The sequence below is a fragment of the Seriola aureovittata genome, chromosome 22, assembly GCF_021018895.1.
Source record: "Seriola aureovittata isolate HTS-2021-v1 ecotype China chromosome 22, ASM2101889v1, whole genome shotgun sequence".
Classification (NCBI taxonomy): domain Eukaryota; kingdom Metazoa; phylum Chordata; class Actinopteri; order Carangiformes; family Carangidae; genus Seriola; species Seriola aureovittata.
Window position 1 is genome coordinate 19,377,755 of NC_079385.1, and position 26,125 is coordinate 19,403,879.

General features: G+C 41.5%; 1 protein-coding gene across 4 annotated transcripts in view; it reads left to right on the forward strand.

Moving 5' to 3' along the window:
* sfmbt2 (Scm like with four mbt domains 2) overlaps nucleotides 1-26,125 on the forward strand; it is a 46,612-nt gene that overhangs the window by 12,424 nt on the left and 8,063 nt on the right. For 3 of the 4 annotated variants that reach the window (XM_056367573.1, XM_056367572.1, XM_056367574.1), the window contains exons 4-14: nucleotides 1,790-2,030; nucleotides 5,870-5,890; nucleotides 17,568-17,656; nucleotides 17,788-18,037; nucleotides 18,851-18,948; nucleotides 20,305-20,406; nucleotides 21,411-21,641; nucleotides 22,147-22,273; nucleotides 22,557-22,670; nucleotides 22,807-22,849; nucleotides 23,864-23,931. In XM_056367573.1, coding sequence (XP_056223548.1) covers nucleotides 1,790-2,030; nucleotides 5,870-5,890; nucleotides 17,568-17,656; nucleotides 17,788-18,037; nucleotides 18,851-18,948; nucleotides 20,305-20,406; nucleotides 21,411-21,641; nucleotides 22,147-22,273; nucleotides 22,557-22,670; nucleotides 22,807-22,849; nucleotides 23,864-23,931 — 1,384 coding nt within the window. The remainder of the gene's footprint in view (nucleotides 1-1,789; nucleotides 2,031-5,869; nucleotides 5,891-17,567; nucleotides 17,657-17,787; nucleotides 18,038-18,850; nucleotides 18,949-20,304; nucleotides 20,407-21,410; nucleotides 21,642-22,146; nucleotides 22,274-22,556; nucleotides 22,671-22,806; nucleotides 22,850-23,863; nucleotides 23,932-26,125) is intronic. The other variant, XM_056367575.1, reaches the window with a different exon arrangement.

Sequence of the window (26,125 nt, forward strand, 5' to 3'; positions counted from 1 at the left end):
TTTTTTAGTGAGCGAGGCCCCGATGTCGGACAAACTGTGGTGATTTGAGCGGCTCAGGTCTCCTGGGAAGCTAAATTGCCTTGTTGGTAAGTGGATTGAGTCACTGGGAAACAGACCATGAATTCCCCAGAAAAATGTGATTCAGTAAAGTGCAGCCCTTCGTCTCTCTCTCACTCTCACTCTCTCTCTCTCTCTCTCTCTCTGTGCCTGGACAAATTGAAACAGTGATTTCTCTTGGGCCTGCACACACACACACACACACACACACACACACACGCACACACTACACACACTACACACACTACACACACGCAGTCAGTGTTTGCTGCCGAGGCTGCCCGTAGCTCTCTTACATAAGCCAACCGGAGTGATACAGCACGTTTGCATTGTTGCAGCAGGAAGTCACGGGGCCATTTGTATTGTGTTTATTTCTAAGATCTTGGCTTTTTCCATTCACTCGAGAGAGAGAGTGTGTGCGTCTGTGTTGAGTGTAGAATGTGAACATCCTGTCGGGCTCGTAGGGTTCTCGAGAATTGTATGGCAGCCTGTGGCTATGGTGGAAATGCATTATGTGCTGTGCTGCATTCAGTGTCTCGCGGAGGGAAAGCGATAAATCAGTGCGAGGAGAAACTGAAAGGCTGTTGTCTGGGACCGGTTCCACTCAGCTCTCGTTAAGTCTGTTCGGTGATTATTAAACTCTCACCTGCGGTTCATAGCACCGCTGCCTGCAGTCGAATTAAAAACTGTCTCAGGAAAGTTTCTCCTCTGATTTAAAATCTATGGCTGAATCTCACAATTATTTTCTTTATTGATTTATCGTTTCAGTTTATCGATTGTTCAGCCTATAAAATTCCCACAGACGGACGTCTCTGAAATGCTTGTTTTACTCAACAAAACGGTCCGAAAACCCCCCAAAAAAAAGATTGAGTTTACAGTCACATATGAAACAGTGGAAAACAGCAATTCATTGTCTTTGTAGAATTGCAGTTTAAAGGATCTATTTTCATGCATCCGGAGGAGATATCTTGATGACGCCTTGAGGGAACTTCTTCAAATTTGGCACGAACATTCACTCAGACTCAAAGATGAACTGAAAAGACTTTGGTGGTCAAACGTTAAAGGTCAAAAGTCACTGTGACCTCACAAAACTCACAAATTCACACACTTACTTAATTATGACACAATTTGACTCAAGTCTCCATAAGGATAAAATGAAGCGATGGCATTTTATGTCCAAAAAAAGGTCAAAGGTCAACTTCACTGTGACATCATAATGTTCTGCCAAAGCACTGCTGGTTATTAGTAAATGCTGTAACTCAGGAAGGAGACATTGTGACCTTATTTACCGCAACTTGGCGGGTCGGTGGAGGGATATTATTGACCGTTGTAGTTTAGTGGAGTTTATAGGGAGAGATTTTGAAAATGAAAAAGCAAAATTGAAGCAGCAGAGGCAAAAATATCTCGACTTTTAGCCTCAAGTGTGACTCAAGCTCCAAAAACACATGATCCTGCGTTCCAGTTAGTAACTCCGACTGTCTGTTAAAGCAAGTTGACCGTGATGACATCTGCTTCAGCAGGCTGCGTATTACTTCCCATAAACTGACCTTTATGTGTAAAATTAGTGGAGTTCCCTTTTTATACCTTACATCTGTTTCCTATTGTGTAAATCTGATCAGAAAGCACCAAAAGCATCAATATGAAGGCGAATGGTGATTATTACCTTTTTAGTTCCACATTTGAAGCAGCGATGTAGCGGCAACCTTTCCTTTAACAATCCGTCTCCTCCCAGGTGGAGATCAGCCTGCAGAGCAGCTTCCAGCCCGGTATGAAGCTGGAAGTGGCCAATAAGAGCAGCCCGGACACGTACTGGGTGGCCACCATCATCACCACGTGCGGCCAGCTGCTGCTGCTGCGCTTCAGCGGCTACGGCGAGGACCGCAAGGCCGACTTCTGGTGCGACGTCATGACGGCCGAGCTGCACCCGGTGGGCTGGTGCGCCCAGAACGACAAGGCCCTCATGCCCCCTGAAGGTAGGAAGAAACACGTGTATCTGAAGCATCAGGCCGCCACATGAAATCCCTGATATGAAGGAGGTTCCTCATGAAGTTAATAAGTTAGCACAACTTTTTGCTGCAAAATCAATTGAGGATACAGAGCTTTATTATACTTAAATGAAAGGCTCGTTATGTTCTGGAAATTTATCAGGTTTTATATTTATTGTTTGCAAGACAACAACAAAATTCAAGGCGATAATTGGATCATTAAGCTCCTGAAGTGTTGATCCATAAGAAGATATATTTGTGGTTTTTTAAGAACCAAAAACCATCTCAGTGTAGTTTTAGTTCTCTCAGGCTTCTCTCTGCAGCTCTAGTTACAACAGGTCAGTCAGCCAATCAGAAGAGCGGAGGCTCTGAGCCTCTCTTCTGATTGGCTGACTATTTTTTGAGTGATCTGATATAAAATAAAGCAGATTTCAGGCAAAACACTCAGAGAAACCAAATCCTGCAAGGTTTGGATGGTGGGTCCAGGTGGGCGGGGCTTGGGGCATGGCTGAGGGCGGTGACTGCTTTGTTGTGACATCACAAAGTTACAGGAAGTCCTGACGGCTCGTTTTAAAGCTCAGTTTCTGAATTTCTCTGTGGATTGAGGCTTTGATACTTTCACAGTATTAATATAGAACCTAAACCTGATCAATAATCAAACAACACATGGACAGAGACCTTTACACTGGATGGACCTTTAAAAAAGATTTTTTCACAACTTCAGGCTTATTTTTGTAGTTTTATATCTATTATTCAACTTAAAAAAACGCAAACACACCCTCAGGTTAAACATACTATGTAAACCATTGACTGTACATAATATATTAGAAGTGAAAATTAATGTATATGTTCACATTTTCACCTGTTTTTTAAACATCCGCAGTCACTTTGACCTTTGCCAGGTACAAATACATTTGTGCGCGTTGTCTTTTGTTTTCACCTGCGGTCAATTCAAAATTTAAAGCTAAAATTTAGGAGAACAAGCCTCAAGTGAAAATGGTAAATTTTCCTTAAAATACTGCAGGTGGACTCTTTTGGTTCTCTTTATACAAAATGTGACCTTTTTAGAAAAATACTGTTTTAACACGGCGACTCTGAGTCTGAGAGACTCAGTCAGATAATTTACTGCTCAATTTGCATTTTGTGGCAACAGAAACAAAAGCAAAAGACAGTTTCCTGAGCCGTGCCTGTTGGATCATTAACTTGTTTACTGTAAACAGGGGTGAAAAGTGTCTTTTAGATGTGAAGGAATCTGCGCAAAATATTTTTTTTCCAGTATTTTTTGGGGGGATTTTCTGCCTTTTTAATTGGGTGTTTTGTGTCTTTATTATATGCACCACACGGTTATTATTGTAGCTTAAAAAAAAAAACAGTCTTAACTTTATTTTTTCTTGCACTGATGATGATGATACGCTCGTAACATGGTGTGACCGTATAGTTGGTTTCTTAAAAAAATCTTTTCCATCCTGAAGGAATCCGATTGAAAACTTGAAAATCTGCAGCACGACACTGAGTCACTTAAGGGTTTTTAGGTAGTTGCACCAAAGGTCAGCTAACCGTAACACAAACACACACAAACACACACACACACACACACACACACACACACACACAAACATGTGAACACCTCCCATCTTCACCTCACAAAGAATGCTTTAAATAAACTGAGCGGAAAGACAGGTTTTCCTTGAAGTGCTTTGACTGTCGCTGCCAGTTTTCTAACCGACACATCACGCCCTTCGCCATCACATTCGCTCAGCGTCATTCCACCTGCCAGCCAGGTCACAGCCAGAGACGGGTCTTCTCCTCTCCCCACCCCCCACCCCTAAAGAGGGACCTCTCACTCCTCACCAAAATAAAGCGTCACCCTTAACATCTCCTTTTTCCTCTTGCTGTCCCTTTCACAATATCACAACTTTTTGCCAAAGCTTTTCACTCACAGTGATATTTCCAACTCACCCCCCCCCTCACCCCACTAGATAGATGACTCACCCTCTCCAGCCGCGTTCAGACCATTTGTTTTACTCGACACTTTCCCCCGCTGATGGATAGCCGGCGTCTCTGTTGTTGTGGAGACGGTGAGACGACCTGGATATGTTTTCCACCTGACTCGGTCGTCCTCGCCCTCACGCCGGCCTCCATATGTCCCCTTCACCGACTCACTCATTTTTCCCTTTTGTAGCAGCAGGTGATTCGTAAACGTCTGTTTTCACGTCTCCGTGGATTATCTATCAAACAGGGAAACGACACGTTCATTCGGCAGTGGACTAGCCTTTATTTATTTATTTATTTATTTATTTTTGTATTTCAAGTCACCAAGCACGACATGACAGCAGGGAGTGATTTACTTTTACCATCAATCAATCTGTTGGATGATTTATTTATTTATTTTTTAAATGCCCATCATGATTTGACGTGTTTTGTTTGATTAATTGTCCAAAAAAAATGTGAATATATTCAGTTTACAGTCGGAGAAGCTGGAAATGTAAATTTGAGGCTTTTTTTTGGCTAAAAAAAGATTTTTCCAATTAGTTTCCTGTCAATTAACTGACTAATTGTTTTAGCTTCACACTGGAGAATTGAAATATGTCAAATCACATCCGTTAAAGAGTTCAGATTGTCAGGATTTTGTCAGAAAGGTATAAATTTGTTGAGCGGTGGTGTTTTTAAATGTGTTTACGTTCAGCAGAGATGAGTGATGAGTTTAAACTCTCCATCCTCTCAGTCCGTGCACAGCAGGTGATGAAATTGTTGCCGTAAGGTGAAAATCTCTCTTAAAATTAACACTCATATAAAGTAACGACGACGTTTTCATCTGAAGAAACGTTCACAGATTCACAGAGGCGGGTTTGAAATGGAAAAAGACAGAAAAACCATGTAAATATATAAAAGAAAAACAGCCGTGTGAACGTCTCCAAATCACACCTGAGCTCGTTCGCCTCTTTTGCCAGCGAAGCAGCATTTACGGTTCGTCCAAAACACACCTGGTGAAGGGAGTTGTTGGCGTGTGTTATGATACGCACCTTGTAGGAGAAAGAGTCGACCGGACGACGACGTGATCCTCCAGCCGTTCTGTAGGTGTGCCAAACAAGTCGAAACCCGCTCAGTAGATTGAAGTAAGAAGGAAGTTAGATTAGATTCAAATCATCCCAACAACTCCAACATCTGCATTTCTTCTTTTTTATTTCATGGCGACGGTAGAAAAAAAACAGAAAAAGTCAAAACACCCGTTTACTGAAACAAAAAAAACCCCCAAAACTCACGTACATTTATATATATATATCAATATATCACCAATTTTCATAATATCAGTTGAGAAAAGGGATTTCAGCCGAAGTTAAAGAAGAGAAATCTGTAAAAATGAGCTGTTTCTGTCCACTGATGTCCACCTCTATTAACCATCTCCTCCTGTGTCCCTCAGGAAGCTCTTCCCTTCGCTGTTTCCCCTCTTTTCCTTTTCATAATGATAACGGACAGCTGACAGTGCTGCGTGTTTAATGATGCAAACCGAAGCATAAATCATGTAATGAAGGCGGCTCTATATTCCCCACAGAGGCTGCTGCAACATACTGTCAGTTTATGAATATGGCCACAAAAAAAAATAAAAATTGTTGCTTCATTTCAAGGCTTTGCATCATTTTATGCATATTTGTGTGTGTGTGTGTGTGTGTGTGTGTGTGTGTGTGTGTGTGTTGCTTAGTCATCCGGAATATGAGAGCAGCGTTATGTGTGTGTGTGTGTGTTTGTGTGTGTTTTTGAGTGCTCACACCTGTGTTACAGTTACCTGTTTTATTTGTTTCCTTTTTGTTTGTGTTTTTGTTTCTCAGATAACGTTTACCTAAGAAAAGGTAAGCAGCGCTAACAGCGCCTCTGACTAACTCGCCTGCCCGGCTCACTAGTGGCTAACATCGAATCAACACTGTGTCAACGTTAGGCCGCATGTACAGTGTGCTTCCTCCTCCTCCTCCTCCTCCTCCTCCTCTTCTTCCTCTTCCTCTTTTCATCTCTCTACAGGAAGTGACCTCACAGCTCAGTTGTCATGCCTTGCATCTTTCTTGCATGTGACTCCTCTCTAGCTGAGTGTCTTAGCAGAGCGATAACACACACACACACACACACACACACACACACACACACACACACAACACACACACACACACACACACACACACACACACACACACACACACGCACGCGCTGCTGCCTTTGCCTGCTAAGACCAAGCTGTGCTCGTATGATAACTAGTGCAAAATGCAGCAGCTCGGTCAGAAATGTGACGCTTTGATAAACAGGCGTGTGTGTCGGGGGAAGAGAAGGTCACTGGTCACTTGAGACGGGCTGGGTGTGAAATGTGTTTGAGCAGATAAGATCAATATGTGTCGCAAAAGTGTCTGAGAAGTTTCTGATATCGCTTCTTTAGTGGCTAAACCGTCATAAACACGTGTTTCTTTTTATAATCAGTTGATTCTGTAACTTACAACAGAGTCACAATTACATGTTAATGATGTTTAGGGTCGTTTGCTCTGCGTGTATTGTTTGTCCTCTTTCATTTTTGGATGTGTGTGTGTGTGTGTGTGTGTGTGTGTGTGTGTGTCATATGACTGAAAATCATATTTAAAAGAAAAAGAAGGCGTACCGATGAGACCAGCGTGTTTTCCCGACAGCCATAACATATTTTTCAGAGGACGTCTCAGGACTCCTGGTTGTAGCAGTGTTGTATTTGTTTCTTTAGTTCATTTAGTAGCAGCTCCAAACCTTGTGATAGTTTCCCACAATCCTCCTCCTCAGCGGGATAAAGCTGAGATGTTTAACTTGTTAGTATTTAAAGAGCTAATCTTAAGATTCAAGGTTGATCTTTGACCTTGGAAACCAGCAGTTTGAGGATATTTAAAGTTGTGGACGTGTGAAGCTAAAGAGACGTCTGTGAGAATGAGAAAGTTCCTTAAAGGCTCAGTTCGCCCTTTTCGACCCGCGCAGATAAAACGCACATTAAATGCTGAAGTGACCCAAACTGAAGTGTGAACAAACCAAATCTGGGCGAATGGGACACGAGCTTATCATCTGTATCGTGCGCTGACCTCTCGGGACGCGCTCGCTTGTGCAGCTCTGTCACAAACGATGTGAATATGAATATGAATGTGAGCGCCGCCATATCGTCCCGGTGAATCCTGCTGATGTCACTGTGTTGCTTCAGCGTTAATGAAGTGACAGGGAAACCGTTTCTGTTTGTTCCTGTTTATCTCTTTTTTTTTTTTTTTTTTTAAAGTTGTTTTTCAAAGCTGTGTGCAGCACAAAAATCTCATTCAGATATCAGGGCAAATAAAACTAAAACTGTCTTCACGGTTGGATACTATCACACACACACACACACACACACACACAAAAACCATCTCACAAGCTGCAACCAGCAGCTGCTTTTATTGTCAATCACTTAAATGAATTATAACATAATACAAACTTTATATTTAACACATTTAAAACACTTTGAAAGTGTTGTTTCAGACCAGACTGAGCTTTAAGAAGAGATGTCAGACTTTCACAATGACTGTACTCAGCAGGCTTTTGATTGGTTCCCTGCTCACTCTGCAGTCCGTTTTCAGAATTCGCTCGCTTTTGTGAGAAGGTGCGAAACCAGAACACAGATTTGCTTTAAAGTGTTTCAACTGGACTAAACCACATATAACGAACACACCTAAACTCCTTGTCAAACTCGCTCCTAAAACTCAGCCCACACACACACACACACACACACACACACACACACACCCTTACAAACACACACGCTCCACTTCAGATGCTCCCCTGCTAAGTGATGCGTTCGGCAAAGCCCTTGTGCTCATCAAATCAGCGCCCGAGTTAATCAGCGTCTCCGTTTGCAGCATTGCGAGCACTTCTGTTGTGTAATTTGCTCATTTTTCGACATTAAAAAGTCATTTTTACAGGCTAAAGCGTTGATTTTTCCACCTCGCCTGTAATGGCTCCGTGCCCCCCCTCCTGCTTTTGGATTATTAGCTGAGAATAACTCTTAATTTAAACATGGTAACCTCGTGTTTTTGTGTGTTTTTATTTTGAAGATTTCAAGCAGGAAGGTGCATGAGAAATATAAATTAAGTTTTGACGAGCGAATGCAGATCTCGGAAAATAAATCTTTTTCTCTCTAATCCTCTGGCAGGTAAGTCAGAAAGTTAAATTAACAGCGGTTACAGATCCAGACAGTGACATGTAATTCAACCTACTTTGCATATTTATGGCATTTTTAGTGCACGTGAAGCTCGTTCAGACGGATTCGAGCTGCTGTGGATTCCCTTGGTATCTCATGTGTGTGTGTGTGTGTGTGTGTGTATGTGTGTGTGATACATTCAGTAAAGAGGTTATTTATATATTTTTATTTTTTGAGGCTACATCACAAGTTTGGTCATGTGGGTAAGGTAGCTGCTCGTCGAACAGATTTCATTTGCATAATGAATTCACCGTGCCTGCTGGAGATGACGCGCTCAGATAGACCTTTCTTCTTCTTCTGCTGTGTGTGTGTGTGTGTGTGTAGTGTGGTGTGCTGTGGTGTTTGGCTGTAATCAGACTGACATTGCTTTAGTTTGGGTGTGACCCTTGCGACCCCTGAACCCTGACACACTGCTTTTATCAGCTGACGTGGAAAAGTGGATCTATGCCTCCAGCTCCAGTGTAAAGGTCATATTTTACTTTTCATTTGGTGCATTATTAGGCCGTACTTTGCTTATAAGGAGGTATATGTAAGGGTTGCTATTGCTACATAGCTAGCGTTAGCATTAGCAGCTGTTTACATACTAGTCTAGAAGAAACATTGCAAGTTATTCCTTTACTCACCAAGAGCTGGAAACCATTGCCAATGTTAAATCTTGTCTCTATCATATCTTTTCTTCTACTTTAGTTAGCACGCTAACCAGCTAGCCTGTCTCATCACTTTCCGATACCGAGTCACTGTAGCTCCAGCGCTGCTCGGAGGGCGTATTATAACCTCTTGTCTTGTAAACACAATGGCAAGAAACCACGATTGGCGGCAGAGAAAACGTACAAATGTGTTTTAAGAATAATTTCTTGAGTATTCAATTAATCATTTGGTCAATAAAATACCTATTGACAATGTCCTTAAGGCCAAAATAAGGAAATGTTAGGCATTTTTCAAAATAGTTTTTCTGTCGATCGACTAAACGATAAATGACTAATGGTTTCAACTCTAAGCTGTTTACATTCTCTGATTTACTTTGTGGTATAAAGGAACAACAAACAGGTTTAATTTTGACTTTTCACACAGTCACTGCCTCTAAATCTGAGCGTTTCCTCAATTTACTTGATCAGTAATCTCCCCTGAACTTGCAAACCTGTACTGACCAATCGCAGCTCTTGCAACAGTCCAAGTGTAAATGTCCGCAGCAGCAAGACATCTGCTTCTGCAGGTAAACAGCAGATTAGCTCAGTCCCACAGTGTGCACTAACAATACGTTTGATTTGATTCAGTTTGAGCATCGTGACCATTTAAGATAATAATTTGCATTGAAAGTGAAAAAAACTTCCAAAAAGTTTAAGATTTAAGGATTTAAGAAACTTTTCCACTGTTGTCCCAAAAAACAGTAGGAACATAGTGAAGGTAGAAAGAAGCAGAGATATAAATATTACTCAACAGTAACAAGACAACACCAACACATACAACCACAAAAACCCTGCAAGTAATCCTACATCAATAACTGCCACCTTCAAAAAGAGAAAAATTATAATTAAAGTTACATTTGAGACATAAACCGACAGTCAAACCTCTTAATATTTTTCCTGATGCGTGTTTGCCTTACACACAGTTGTTCATTGCCACATGATGTTGCAGCAGAAGTTGAGCCAGAGTCAGGTTTCTGTGGAAGCTGGTTCTGCTGCAACAAGCTCACAGACGTGCTGTTGTAATGAATGAGTGGGCAGCGCGGAGAGGGGCTTTACGTACGGTGGCCCTGAGGGCTCAGAGCACTGCAACTGAAGAAAACACAAGCACATGATAATAATAATAATAATCTTCAATTATAGAGCCTCTTTTCAAAATCTAAATTCTTAACAAAGGCAATAGATTTCAAACAATCAGGGAATAAAAACGAGTACAGAGAAATAAAACTTCACTTCAAGGGGAAAAGTAAAATTAGGAAAAGCTGTGGGATAAAAGTGAGTTATAAGACGGGACTTGAAGGAGATCGCAGAGTCCGCCCGTTTCCTGGGGCAGATCGTTAGTGGCACCGACGACAACGGGAGCGTTTCCAGGGGGACGCACTTGCTGTTTCGATGCTTTGTGACTTTTGAAGTTAAAAGCATTGAACAACAAGTGCACATGGACGTTTTATAGCACGTGTATTATAATGAATCCATGCAAGTGCGTCACTTCTTTGTGTCCCCTGGAAACACTTCCATTATGTTGTGAGCTCTCAGGGACACAGCATAGATTTTTCTTCTTCTTCTTCTACTTAATTTTCTGCTTCTTCTTCTTCTTCTTTTTCTTAATTGTCTTCTTGTTATTTATCTTCTTAATTTTCTGCTTCTTCCGCCTCTTCTTTATTATTATTAATACATATATCTTTGGTGTCTGACAGTGGGAAACTTCACCACGCTTATTTGATATGAGCTTTTGCACATCTTTGCCATATGTGATATACTGTATATCGACTTGCACATGCAGTATTCTCTCAGTAATGTCATGATGCCTGTTTTAACTTTCCACTGAAAGCAGCGCAGCCTGATACAACAACACAACACACAGCTTCTAGTCTGGTTCACGTTTCAGCAGCCCTCCCTGCTGCAACCTCTACATTTGCATAACCTCACTATGGTTCTGTGTTTGTCTTGTATACTATAGAAGAGTGTGTGTGTGTTTGTGCCTTTTGTGTGTGTGTGTGTGTGTGTGTGTGTGAATAGGCTTCATTTTCATAAGCAGTATGCGCCTTTTTAAAAGAAGCTTTTTTTTTTTCGTGAGTGGAGAAAAGAATCAAAGGAAGTCTACGTCAAAACAGACACACACGATGACAATACCACTGCGGGGCTCTTTAGCACTTAGCGCTAACACGTCGCTGAGGTAATTCATACTTACACAGATTTGCTGTAATATTCCCTGCCCTGTCATGAGCAGGACTATAAAAATGTTAACAATATTGCTTATGAAACCGCCCCGGCCAAACACAGCAACACAACAGTGGGACGTCTCTCAGTAAACACACAAGGCTTTTGTTTTGTTTTGTTGGGTTTTTTTTTCCTCGCGCCCACGTGCTCACGGCCTGTTTGGAAAACCTGTCAGTTAAAATGGAGTTAAATTACAAAGGGCTTTCCAGCTCATCTCTATGCCGCCGCGTAATGACTGGATAAGACGGAGCGGGGAATCAGGCGCAATTTGCTCCCATTAACTCTGATTAGAATCTGTTGCACCGCTGCGATCACCGAGAAGCACCGAGACCATTTTTTCTCCTTTAATTATAACATTGATTATCTAAAGTAAAGCTTTTAAATAAGCCCGGGTTGTTTACAGAGAAGAGAGGGGGAATATGCAAATATGCAACTTTCATATATTCTTGTTTGTTTTTTAATGTTAAGATATTTGCTCGGAGACTGAAGCCAGCTTTGGTGCAGCCTGGGCCTCTGGGAAAGGGGAGGAGGAGGAGGAGGAGGAGGAGGAGGGGTGAGGTTGGCACCGGGACAGTTGTAGAAGAATGGGGGAGGATGGGGGGTGGGGTGCTTTAAAGATCTCTCCTCCCTCAAGGTTAATTATGCACTTATTGTTATGTGAAAGTCAGGCTTTCACCTCTGCGTGTCTGCTGCCTTCGGGATGGAAATGAAGAATAATAGATAATTATTTATATACACAGCAGCACTACAGCAAAATGAAGCCGCAAGCTGGGGAGGGAGGGGGGAGGAAGGGTGGGGGGTGGGGAGGGGGGGAGGGAGGGAGGGAGGGTGAAGGAGGTTGAAGTTTGCATGTTTTAGCTTCTGCTGCAACCATTCAGCTGAGCTCTAACTGGCTTCATGACTAATCTCAGCAGGATCTGTAAAAATAGTTTATCTATTTCTGCACACCCGAGATCAACACAGCAGTGTGTGTGTGTGTGTGTGTGTGTGTGTGTGTGTGTGTGTGTGTGTGTGTGTGTGTGTGTGTGTGTGTAGCAGTAGCAGTAGCAGCAGCAGCGAGGAAAGAAAATAGTCTCACAGGAAAAAACACTATTATTAAACAGCCGTACAGTGAGCGACTGGGCCACAGAGACATTCGCCGTTCACGTTAGCGTCACAGGAAAAACGGCTTCTCCCGTGTCGACACGTCGAATTATTTGCTGGAAAAATTCCACGGTTGTTGATTTGAGTTTGAATCAGGCAGGACATGTGGAGTCCGGAGCCGTGAGTTAGAGGTTTTATTGATTTGGTCGATTATATATTTAAAATCCTCAGCAGCCGCCGAGGAGCTGAGCGTCAGAGATATTTACTCGAATCTGTGATTTAAATGGGGATTATAATAATAACTGTAGTAAGAAGGTTTGTTGAACGTCTCTAGTTTGTTTTGGAAACAGCTGTCGCTGACATTTACTAAACTACACAGTGTAAAAGAGGGAAAACATCTGGCCTTCAGTTTCTAAAAACTGTAACTCCAGCGTGTTCGATATTTACTTTTTCAGAGAGAGAACGTTTGTGAGAACGTTTCGATGTTTAAGCTTCTACGTGTGTGTGAAAGATGAAAATTCGTTTTTTCTTGTTTACCACAACTTCTCACTGTGGTGATCACATCTGTCACACCTTCAAGTTAACATGTCACGGAAACAAAAACAAAAACAAAAAAAACACAGACAGGAATTAAAGAGAGAAAGTTTTGGCGGCACAGTGTTGCAGTGGTTGGCTCTGTCGCCTCACAGCAAACAGGGTTTCCAACCCAGAACCTCTCTGTGTGGAGGTTCTCCTCGGCGAATTCTGGTTTACCTGCTGGTGTGAGTATGAGGGTGAACGGTCAAAGGTCAGGTGGCCGTTCATGTTGGAGGTTAGTTAGATATCGAAGACGTGAACAAAATAATCGTTTCTTTAAATGTTGTTTCCAGTTGAAGTTGAAGCGCTGACGGGGGTTTGAAGCGTAAACAACATGTTGTACGACCACGTCTTTGTTCTGAGAGACGGGATGTGATTAATCCTACAAATAATTACACAAGTGATTTGCATTCATCAAACATCGACATAATAATGACTTACTGTCTCATACTGTAAATGCAACATCTGGAAACAGGTGTTCTGTGACCTGATTAGGAATTTGACCTACATGCTTTAGCTCGATAGCTGTGATCTCATAATCATACGATCGTTTCTTGCGCTTATCAGATATGAAAGCCTCCAATGTTTTTGTGCGGTGAAGGCAGCGCACTTCTTTAGACGATGGCGCTTTATTTAACCCCACCCCCCCCCTCCCCATGAAAAGGTGCGTTTGTTTTGTGTGCAAGAAAAAGCGACAGAATGAAAGTTGTAGAGAGAAGTTCAAGACCCCTCCTTCTCTCCTGCCTCTGCACAGCTGGCCAGACGCTGTGTGAAGTGTGTGATGGTCAGATTGGAAAGTTACGGAAAATTGTTGTTGACCCCCCCCCCCCCCCCCCCACTCAGTTCTGATGCAGCTTTCAGACGCTGATAAGCACCGAGTTTGAATCACGCTTTAAAGTGAAAGTCCATCTCCGTCCATTCATTTTGCCACAGCTTATCTTATCACACCTCTCCCCCGAAACAACTTCTGAATCATCCTGTGGGGAATCCCTGGGGCGTTCCCGAGCCACGGGAGATATGTAATCTCTCTCCAGTGTGTTCTGGGTCGACCCCAGGATCTCTTACCAAAGTAAAAGCGTCACAATCAACTGATATCAGCTGAAGATTATTATAGAAAAAGTAAAAAAAAAGTTAGTTTCAGTTAAGAAGTATAAATACTCATTAAATTAACTTTTAAAAAACTTTCAAATAACAGGGTCCAAACATTTAGAGAATGGCAAGATAGATATTAATAAAGTCTGATATAAACATATTGATTCTTGTTTTGATAACCTTGCATATATAAATAAATATATATTAACATGTTGTATATGCCAACAATAAGTTATACAATATACAAATTGGTCATATTTTTAATATATGTTCATGTTTACGTAATTTTACTGTGGGTATTTCATGTGTTATAAACTTATAAATGGGCATAAATGTCATAGATTAGGTTTCTGTTTGGGCGTTAATGTCACACTAAATCAAAGATGTTTGTAGAAAAAGTCAAAACAAACCTTTTTTTTAGCAACATTTCAGTGAAGAACTATTAATCCTCATTAAATAAACATCTTTTTTCCATGGTTTAACGAAGTGATCGGTCTTTATTTCATGTACCTCCCCTAATATAAACTGTTTATTCTATCTTTTAAAAAAAAATCCCACTCAACATGTTGGTTCGTGTTTTTCTCTGTTAACTGAAGATTTTAGAAAAGTAAAAAACACACAAACAGGAGCTCGATAAACACGGTAAACCGAGGACACATCCTCAAACACCAGTGCTCTCTCTTGGCTCTTTACCATGGAAACACACCCACTCATCTTCATCACCAGCAAAACCAAACAAAACAATACAATACAAAAAAAAATAAAAATGTTCCAACAAAAACACTTCACAGTTCCAAAGAAGCTCAATCCAGAAGTTCTTTTCAGTCTCAGCGGTGGCGTGCTTCAGAGTACACAGACTGCATTTCACTTTCACTTCAGCTTGATGCTAATCAATGCTGCAGGGAACGTCAGTTCTCACAGCGTGTTGGAGTCATTCTGTAACTGTGACTCATTTGGCAACGTTTCAGTGGCTCCTGCAAGTGTCTGAGCTTGTGGATGCTTTTTTCTTTTCTTTTTTTTTTTTTTTCCAAGTTACTAACAGGAAGAAAAAAATAAAACATGCAGGACACTGAAGGTTAGCATCAGCATCCTCCTTGAATTTCTTTAAAAGGAGTGGAAAGGACAAACAGGAGTCAGAAGCAAATGAAAAGCAAAGCAGGAATTATATAACTCTGCTGCATTATGGGAAACAGGAAGCAGCACTTGGCTTCTCAGCCTGGCACCGCTCCACCTGGCATATATATATATATATATATATAAATATACGTATGTGTATGTCAGTGTGTGTGTTTGTGTGTACTGCTATCAGTCACATTAAAGAGACACAAATTTTTTTTCATGTTGTGGTAACGTTGTGAGGAATCACCTCAAAGAGTCGGTCCCCACAACATCAGCCATTGTTGTTAAAAGCTTTGGTCACAGTGACACTGTTGAGGGTCGAGAGCCGAGTCAGGTCGACTTTACTCAAGTCATAACAAAGTGAAAGTCCTTCAGGTCTCTGGATTCTGGACAGTAAAATAACAAATGAATTTCTGTTTGCAAGGCTTGTTAGTTTCAATGCACAAGTCTAATAGTTGCACGTACAGTATGTATATTTTTATTTTTATTTTTCCAAAACTTTCCAGGTAAAAGCTGGGTGATCTGGTAGCTTGTTTTTTTTTCCAGTTAAGTCTCATAAAAGCCAAGACCAAGTCTAAAGTCCTCGTCTTTGTGATTTAAGTTAAGAGACACATGAGGCCTGATTTCAGGGTCAAATCTGATCCAGTGGGTTTAATATCATGTTTATTGTTGCATCATTCCACTTTTTGTTTTTTCTGACCGTTACCGAAGTATATATAATTTTTTAAGACAAGCAGACTGATTTAAATGTTCTGCCTCATTTAGTGCCCTCTGCACCCAAATACAGTTCACTATCTGTGTGAAAGCTCTCACTGCAGTTTACTGTAAACAAGGTCATGTGATGAGGGGAGCTGTAAAAAAAAGTCTTCCAGTAATTGGAAGTGCAGAGAACAATGTGAAGGTTTAATATTCAAAATAAACATATTTCATTCTGACGCATGAAAACCAAAACCTATTGGCCCTGTTAACACTGCTCTGGTTGTTTTTGGGGGGAAACCCTAACGTGAGCTATTTTAAATTCGGCTAATGCTTTTGCATCTTTTTCATCTTTTGTCTAGCTGGTCAGTTTTACATCATCTCCATCAATATTAGTATTGGTTTCATATCAGTCATGGTTGCAGTTCTTTCTTTTTCCTCATTTGTCCCTCACACAAATGTAATATGGTACATATAAAAATAGAAACATATTCAAAAAGTATATATAAAATTAATAATAGCCCATAGAAATATGTGTGTTTATATACGCATAGATGATCTAATTCGTGGCAGCGTGACCTGAACAGTGACTTTGAATGAATGCACCGTTTACTGCTCACAGAGGAAGTTACAAGTAACCTGACGACCTCCGATGCCCGAAAGTCTGGATGAAACTCCTGTTTCTCTTCCCACCACCGACCTCGCAGAAATATCCACAAATAGACACATTTAAAAGTTTATTTTTCAGCTGTTGTTTGGTTCATTAACACTGAAACTACACAGTTCAATATGGCATCGAATAGTGTTTTTGATTTTGATGTTTACTCGTGCAGATACCTGCCAGACATGATGTCTTTTCTTACTTCTCTTTTGCATGTGGATTAAATTTAGCATTAAAGGTCCCATATTTTACACTTTTCCTGTGTTTTATTTGTAATATATAAACAATATAATGTTATTATATATAATTGTTGACCCATAAGAAGATATATTTGTGGTTTTAAGAACCAAATACCATCTCAGTGTAGTTTTACATCTCCTCTCTCAGGCTTCTCTCTGGAGCTCTAGTAACAACAGGTTGGTGAGCCAATCAGAAGAGAGGAGGCTCTGAGCCTCTCTTCTGATTGGCTCACTGTTTTCTGAGTGATCCAATAAAAATATAGCAGATTTCAGGTAAAAACACTCAGAGAAACCAAATCCTGCAAGGTTTGGATGGTGGGTCCAGGTGGGTGGGGCTTGGTGACATGCTTTGTTGTGACATCACAAAGTTCCAGAAGTCCTGACGGCTGGTTTTAAGGCTCAGTTTCTGAATACAGGCTGTGTGCATTTCTCTGTGGACTGAGGCTTTGATACTTTCACAGTATTAATATAGAAGCTAGACCTGATCTATAATCACACTACACATGGACACAGACCTTTACACTGGAGGAGCTTTAATGTTTTCAGTGTGAATGAAGCCATTGAGGCTTCAGATGCTTTTCCAGGAAAAAAAAAAAAAAAACACTGAATAATTTCTCTGAGTTGCATAAAAATGAACATTCAGTGTTAAAATATTACACATATGCAGTTTTAATTTAAGATGCATCAGTAGAAACGCTGTGTGTGTGTGTGTGTCTGTGTGTGTGTTTGTGTTTTCAAGTACACGCATGCACTGAGCTCACGCATGCTGTTCTCTGGTGACCACACTTAACACTGCTCTGTAGTGGTTACACATTTAATAATTCAACATGACATAAAGATGTGCTCACGTTCCACGCTGCGATTGTCTGCGTCTTTTCAGTCTCTGCTCTGTGTTTTTTTTTTGTTTTTTTTGTTATTTCTTTTGTCTCTTTGCAGCCATCAAGGAGAAATACAGCGACTGGACAGAGTTCCTCGTACAGGACCTGACTGGCTCCAGGACGGCGCCGGCCAACCTGCTGGAGGGGGTGAGTCAGAATATCTCACAGGGGAAGACTTTGAAGGTTTATGACGGAAACTGAGATTCATATTTTGCGACAATTCCCCAAATTTTAATTTCCTGATGTTCTCTCTCTCTCTCTCTCTCTCTCTCTCTCAGCCTCTCCGAGGTAAGAACACAGTCGACCTGATCGTCGAGGGCTCCGTCTTGGAGCTTCAGGACGTCTCCGACCCTTTCCTGTACTGGCCTGTCCGAGTCATCCAGAACGTCGGAGGGAGGCTTCGCCTGCGCTACGCCGGCCTCTCTGAAGACCTCCAGGCTCAGGACACCTGGCTGTTCTACCTGGACGTCAGGCTCCGGCCCCTCGGCTGGGCCCCGGAGAACCGTCTCACCTTGGAACCGCCCACAGGTGATCGTCTGATCTGCTCACACCTTTTCATTTACATCAGCCTCAAACCGCCGTGGCGACAAGGGGGAACTTTGATTTTTACCCAAAACCTAATTACAGAGTGTATGAGAAAGTTAATGATACTTAATGAGTCTTTTGTTTTCTTTTTGATTATTTATTTTGGCCCAGACTTCCAACAGGAGCTGAAGTTAGGAGTCTAACTGCTGTGGTGCCTGAACACAATAATTATATTAACACCAACTTTAAATAAGGGCTTTTAATCTGTTTACTATTTCATGATTAATCTCTTAATAGTTTCGTACATGAAATGTCAGAAAATTGTGAAGAATCACAATTTCTTCAGATTATTAGATTTATAATAGATTTATTTTCTATCATGGACGACTAAGAAAACTGCCAAATATTTACACATGGAAATCAGAACCAGTGGATCTTTCTACACTTTTTCTCCAAACATAAACTTAAATGATGAATCACTTTGCAGAATTTGTCCGAATTCATTTCAGCTAATTGATAAAACTGATCAATTTCAGCTGGAGAGTAAATTTAACAAAAATTGTGCTTAAAAAAATTTTCTTTTGGAGAAATTCATACAAAAAAAAAAGCACAAAATGTGAGTTAAAGGATTTAAAGGTGCAACTATTAAAAACATGGTCTATAGAGTTTGAATGTTTACAAGCAGATGCAGAAAAAACACATTAAATAAACTTAGTAATTTAAAGGAAAAGTTCCTTAGAAGCTGCTGAGTATCAGAAGGAGAATTGCGATCTAACTCATCAACCTCTCGTCTCCTCTCGTCTCTTTAACCCTCAGAGCTTCGGTCCGTGAAGAGCGCTGCCGACTGGCAGCAGGCGCTGGAGGACGCTCGGCTGGACGGACAGAAGAGCCCGCTGCCGCTCGAGGTGTTCAAGGTGAGTGAACGTCCGCCGCGTTTCTTCCCCTTCACAGAAACGGCGTGTGGCGCTCGACCGGCCTGCGGGACTGTGTGGGTGAGACGATACTGTTGTGTCACTCACTACTACCTCTGTTGCCTGCGATTGATTTATGATGTGAAAAGTGGATAATAAACGGTGAGGCTTTATTTAACAAGTCGGTAATTGAAGGTTTCCCTTCGAAGAACTTTGTAGTAAATTACTTCGCACTTCACACATACTTCACTTTCTGGAAAACGCCCCAGTGAACGAATTTCTCCATCTGAACCAACCTTTTTAATTCATTATGGGAATGAATTCATTCTAAAAATAAGGTGAATAGTATGTTTACCTTTAAGATTTTATTATTATTACATTTTATACGGAAACTTCCAAAGAAATGGAAATTACAGGCGCATGAAACAAATATTTCTGTATAAATGACTTAGTGTTTAAAACATGCTGATTTCATATAAGCAGCATCAGCCAGTAGGAATGCAAGATTAAAATACACAGGAGCTCATTCTTACATGCAGACCTTGTGTGTTAGCAGCGAAACCTGCTGCATTAAAGCAAACACTCCTGAACTTTGAGCTGTGCACAAGACAAATCTAGCTTGTGCAAGAGGGATGAATGAGTAACATGGTGAAACAAAAAGCTTCATAAGAACGAAAACAAATGATAAAACTTGCTCCTACCACAAGAAAAAAAAAAGGATCTCAAAGGCAGAAAAAAAAGAAGTAGTTTTGTAAGTTTCTATTTTCATTAAGAAACTGTTTCCCTATGAATCATCACCTTAATTCTGAGGAAGAAAATCATTATTTATCTCCCTCACAGTTGTGCACACTCACTGTCTGGGACCGGAGGCCTTTCCTGAAACAAAACAAAAGTCTGCGTCATACAGGAAGTGTCGTGTTTACGTTTTCCAGCTGGTTTAAAAATGATTCGAAGACGAATCAGGTAATTGGCAGGAGGAGATGCAGACGGAAGAAACTTTGTCAACACCGAATGAAAGGAAAAAAGACATCGCAGCACAATGAAACACAAAAGATAAATCATAGATTATCGATTCATCAATTAAAAAATAAAAAAATATTAACATTTAGTTTGGTGTCGCTTCATCTGCCTTTTCTTTAACCATTAAACTGGGAATAACACTTTGCCTCAGCGAGCGCTTCTTTCATTACAGGCCCACCCAGCAGCGTATGCGTGACCTACATTATCTTGCATGTGTGTGTGTGTGTGTGTGCATGTGTGTGTGTGTGTGTGTGTGTGTGTGTGTGTGTGTGTGAGAGAGAGAGAGAATTATCAGAAGTGGAGCACATTCGTCTGAAAGTTTTGACTTTACTGTGTCAGGACCACGTAGACCTGCCCAGGCACTCCTTCATGATGGGGATGAAGCTGGAGATGGTTTCTCCGTGGGAGCAGCTCAAGATCTGCCCCGTTTCTGTCACCAAGGTGAGTCACACAGAACAATATCTAAAACTAGACTGGCAATCAGCGGAGCACATACCTCCCCCGAGGCAGAAAATGCCCTTTCTCGTAAGTGGTAATTCCTGGATCTGCCTCTTTAACCAGATTTGCACCAGAATGTGGCGGCTTCTTCTCTGGCTTCTTCTTCTTCTTCTTCTTCTTCTTGCACAATCCTGCTGATAAATAAACAAGCAAACAAACAGACAAACACGGGTGAAAACATAATCTCCTCGGGGGAGGCACGAATACCAAGCGGACTCCTCCCTCCTGCATTCCTCAGATGCCTTTATTAATGCAGCAGCACATTTTGGCCTCGCTCTTCTCATCCTCATGTCATCATCACTCTTTTTATTCGCTGTAAATTATAATTGAGCAGTTTACTTTTGATTAATAAAACTATTCCTATGCTGTATTCGTAATAAGTAGAGTTGTATGTGTTATATAATAATAACAAGTAGACTCAGTGTGTGACATCCAAATCCTAAATAAGCAACCTTTTGTGTCAGTAATCAATAGTTTAAATAGATGGGACACAAATGTAAAGTTTGGAGATTTATTTGGGATATTTGAACCGTCACAAATCAGGGATTGTACATTTACACGTGCTAATTATATGAAAAAATACTATTAAATAAAACACATTTGAATTTAACACAAAAATATGTTTTTGAAACTGTACAACTGGCTTTAAAAATTGTAATTTTAGTTTTTGTTTATTATTATTATTTTATATTTTGCTTCAGTGCATATTTAGTATTGCACTTCAGCAGCAGAGTCATCAGAGATATCCTGACTTTTAGTCCAGAGTCGACCGTTTCCCATGATGCACCTTGAAAGCATCTTTCTTTACACCTGTAACCTCCGAGCTCGAGCAGGTGCCTCTTTAAGAAGAAGAAGAAGAAGGAGAATAAGGAAGAAGCAGATTCACACCTTTATGTTTCTGTGGACGTTGATTTAAAAATGTCTAAAAAGTCTTTTTCCCTCTTCAGGTCTACAACGAGATCTACTTCCAGGTCACGCTGGACGACCTCTCCGTCGATGCCAAGCCACGGTTTGTGGTGTGTCACGCCAACTCGCCTGATATCCTGCCCGTCCAGTGGTGCCTGAAGAACGGCGTGGGCCTGGAGAGGCCCCGAGGATACGAGGGCCAGGACTTCGACTGGGCCGACTACCTGAAGCAGAGCGGGACCGAAGCAGTTCCCGACGCCTGCTTCCCCGACGTAAGAGCGGCGTGACCGGACTTTACGCTCTCACCGTTTTGTTTCAGTGTCCTGGTCATTTAGAAAAAAGCCCACACGGATGATGGTGATCATATTTTCGTAGAACGTCTCCATTGTGATGAAAGTCTGTGAAAACGGCACCGACAGAAACAATCTGATAAGGTCTGATGTTGCCAATAGAGCAAAGCAAACAGCTTCTCATCACACAACCTTAATCTCCCTCAACATTGACACTGTGCGGTCCGACACAGATGGTGACCAAGATTTCGTGGCCGGGCCGCCTCTGGCGCAGCGCAACACACAGTGAACCGGCAGCTTGTATTAAAGCCTTCGAGGCGAAACTCAGGGTTAAATCAGTTTGAATATCTTGTAATGTGACTCCAGTTTTAGGTTACGCCTGGTTAGATCACTGTCCTGGACGTGGAGTAAACTCTACCTCTGTCTCTCCTGTGTGTGTGTGTGTGTGTGTGTGTGTGTGTGTGTGTGTGTGTGTGTGTGTGTTCAGGCATGGCAGAGCAGAGGCTTTGCCAAGGACATGTGGCTGGAGGCGGTGAACCCTCACCGGCCGGTGGAGGTGTGTGTGGCTCAGATCACACAGGTCAGAGGACGCCTGCTGTGGCTCCGACTGGAAGGTACAGACGTCTGAGTGTGTGTGTGTGTGTGTGTGTGTGTGTGTGTGTGTGTGTGTGTGTCTGAGTGTGTAAGAAGGATTAAGTGTCAGAGGACTCCTGCTGTGTGTCTCAGAGTGAAGGTAAAAAGCAGTGTGCGTATGTGTGTGGGTGTGTGTTTGTGTGTGACAGCTCCCTCACCCGTCCTCTCTCTCTCTCTCTCTCTCTCTCTCTCTCTCTCTCTCTCTCTCTCTCTCTCTCTCTCTCTCTCTCTCTCTCTCTCTCTCTGCTGTCTACCTGTCTCCAGGTGTGGCGAAGCCCCTGTCAGAGCGTATCGTGGACGTCGACTCCATGGACATCTTCCCTGTTGGCTGGTGCGAGGCCAACGCTTACCCTCTGACCCCTCCGCTCAAACCTGTCTGTATGTACACACACAGACACACACACACACACACACACAGACACACACACACACACACACACAGACACTGTATATTTCCCCAGCGAGTGACGGCCTCGATACAAACTCCGTCTGTCTTTAATTGTCTCGTCCACAGGCCAGAAGCAGAAGAAGATAGCGGTGGTGCAGCCAGAGAAACAGTAAGAAAAACAAACATTTATTTACCCAAAGTTGCTGCAGGTGGAGAAAGACTGATGTGGGTTTTTGGAGGTAGACAGGAGTCTGTCACTGGACTGTCTAAAAGGCTGAAATTCAGAGATTCAGAGGTTTTTGTTTTCTTTCTATCTTCAGATGAATCTACAACTGTGCGAGATAATACAACATAGAAACTGATTAAGTTCTGTGAACCATCGGTTCAGATTATCCACTAAAACCCAGGATAATAATCTATAATCACAGTTTCTATACCATGAGATATAATATAGTTTTAATCCCCATTTATATCATGACTTTAATCATATGTTTCAATTTGAATGTAAAGCAACAAATAATAAGTTAGCTTCCTTTGGTTTAGCTCTGAGCACCTTGTACGATCACAGAGTGATAATTCTTCCGTCTTTGTGTTTTTACTCAACACTGGTAAAACTGACTGTTCCCGTATTGAACGACAGTTAATCACGAGGGTTGGAAAATAGTTTCATTCACGCCTCTTTTTTTTTACCTGAGTGAAGGTTTTTCCTCGGAAACTCCTCTCGCTGTTTCTCGCCGTCTCTCGCCGCCTCTCCCTCTCTGTCGCTCCGGAGCCATTAATTAAAACAGTGGCTCTTTAAAGTAGAAATTGCTTTCCCCGGGGCGCTGATTGATTTTGTTGACAAATGACACGTTACACCGCCGGCGGCAGGAAATGGCGGGTCCCCGAGAGCGGGAGAAATATGTGGTCTTCACCGGCACTTTGTCAGCTCTCTCGTCTAACCTCTGATTCCATTTCTCACCTTCAGGGGAATCTGTTCATCAATACCCCCCCACCCCCCACCCCCCCCGGTCACTTCATCCCCCCACCTGCCTCTAAATCCTACACTCACTGTAGGAGCCGCCGTGTCGATTGATCAGCTGACCGAGCGATCACTCTGTCCCTCTGTTATTTCCTGTTTGGTTACATCAGTTGGATAATTTCATTGATTACTTTCACCGGATTGATCGCCTTTCTCCCGCAGGTTGGCGCCGTCCCAGCCGCTGGAGATGACTCCCGTCAACCACTGCCAGCCCGTCGCCATGGATCCAGGTAATCAAAAGCCACGCCGCACATGATTTATCTCCAGTAATTAACGCTAATGAGCTGCTGTGATTGGGAGCGAGAGGGAAACCCCCGCTCTTTGTGCTGCTCGGTCTTTAGTTTGTGTTTTAACTTCAAAATCCTTTTTGGGCTGCGTTATTGACGAGATTTACAAAAGCTATTTTACTGTTGAAGCCCTTTAATCAATGAATCAATGACCAGAGAGAGAGAGAGAGAGAGAGAGAGAGAGGTTGTCCCCTACGCTCACTCTTCATAGATAGATAGATAAAAGTTTCATTGTTGTGTTAAATAAAACATGTAAAGTGCAAAACTAAACATTAAACATACATGTTATATTATAAATACAATATATATAAATAATTTAAACAAACTAAAATCCCAAACCCACTAATGATGCATCAAAGAGGCCGGAGACGTTCTTGTTTTAACATGTGTGGGATTGAGGCATTAACAGGGAGTGGTGTAAAGAAACTGCTTGGCAAGTTAGTAAGTACCAGTGGTAATTAAATTGTAATTGAATTAAATCAGTAAATTAATAAATAAATCATCAAAGTAATTTCATAGACTGATCCTCTATATCACAGTTCAGTTTTTCATTAAATTAATTTAGTTCCTTTGTGCAAAGCTGATGATAATTAGTTGATAAAGTTATTACAGCGACGTGCTCCTTGTGTATTTCAGCTGTTGTAATCTCACATCAGTCCGACTGCATTCACTCCAAACTTGTGCCGTGTTGTTTCCAAAGTGACTTATTCAGACCCGACCCGAAAGAGAAACAACCGTTGTTTACATGCAGGACGATGAAAGTCAAACCGACAGCGAAGTAATTCATCTTGTTCAAAGAAAAGGAGTGTTTGTGCATTCCTGATTCGGTTCAAAAGATTATTGAAGACGCTACAACAAGATGCAACTTGTGGCTGTATTTTGCACTGTGGCCAGTTGAGTCTCATTTCCTCTTCACTGGGACAGTTAGACGTTTGTTTTTCTTCTTCTGCAGCTTCAGCACATTCAGTTTGATATAAAAATAACAGAACAGAACTATATCTATATCTCTCACATAGTTATTTCTGCACTGATGTAAACCTGCTCAAAACCAACGCAGAGACATGGCACTTTATGATAGTATATACTAATTTATGTCAAATTAAACGTGTTGCAACACAGAGTCTGAAGAGGATTAAATGTGTAACCGTCCAACTACTTGGCACAACTGAAGAACATTTCCCTGTGTGCTTATTGAAATCCTCATTTGTCACTAATACATTAGAGAACAGAAACATTTCTCTGCCAGGAAATGTTATTGTAGCTGTAGTGAAACTACTATGTCTGTATTTGGCTTCTTATCAGCTGGAACAAGAAAAATACACCCACATAAAGATAAATAAGGAAAAAATAGAGAAGCACAGATGCAGCATCCCTTTTTTCCAACCATGTTAAAGTGTATTAAAAGTCCATATTTGACACATTTCCTGTTTTTATTTGAAGTTTTAAGAAGATATCATATATATCTAATAGATAGATGTATATATTTGTGGTTTTAAGAACCAAAAACCATCTCAGTGTAGTTTCACATCTCCTCTCTCAGGCTTCTCTCTGGAGCTCTAGTAACAACAGGTCGGTGAGCCAATCAGAAGAGAGGAGGCTCTGAGCCTCTCTTCTGATTGGCTGACTGTTTTCTGAGTGATCCAATAGAAATATAGCAGATTTCAGTTGAAAACACTCAGAGAAACCAAATCCTGCAAGGTTTGGATGGTGGGTCCAGGTGGGCGGAGCTTGGTGACTGCTTTGATGTGACATCACAAAGTTACAGGAAGTCCTGACGGCTGGTTTTAAGGCTCAGTTTCTGAATACAGGCTGTGTGCATTTCTCTGTGGACTGAGGCTTTGATACTTTCACAGTATTAATATAGAAGCTAGAGCTGATCTATAATCACACTACACATGGACACAGACCTTTACACTGGAGGAGCTTTAAAATGAATCTCTCTTTAAAGAAAAAACAACTTCAGTGTTATTTTTATAGTTTTATCCATCATATCTATATTAAACTTAAATAAAAACAACAACATAGAAACAAGCCACAAACCTCAAGTAAAAATGATTAATTTCCTTTAGAAGATTGGCGGTGGACAGTAGGTGTATGTCTGGATGCATGTGAGCAACTGAAACCAGAAGACACAGTT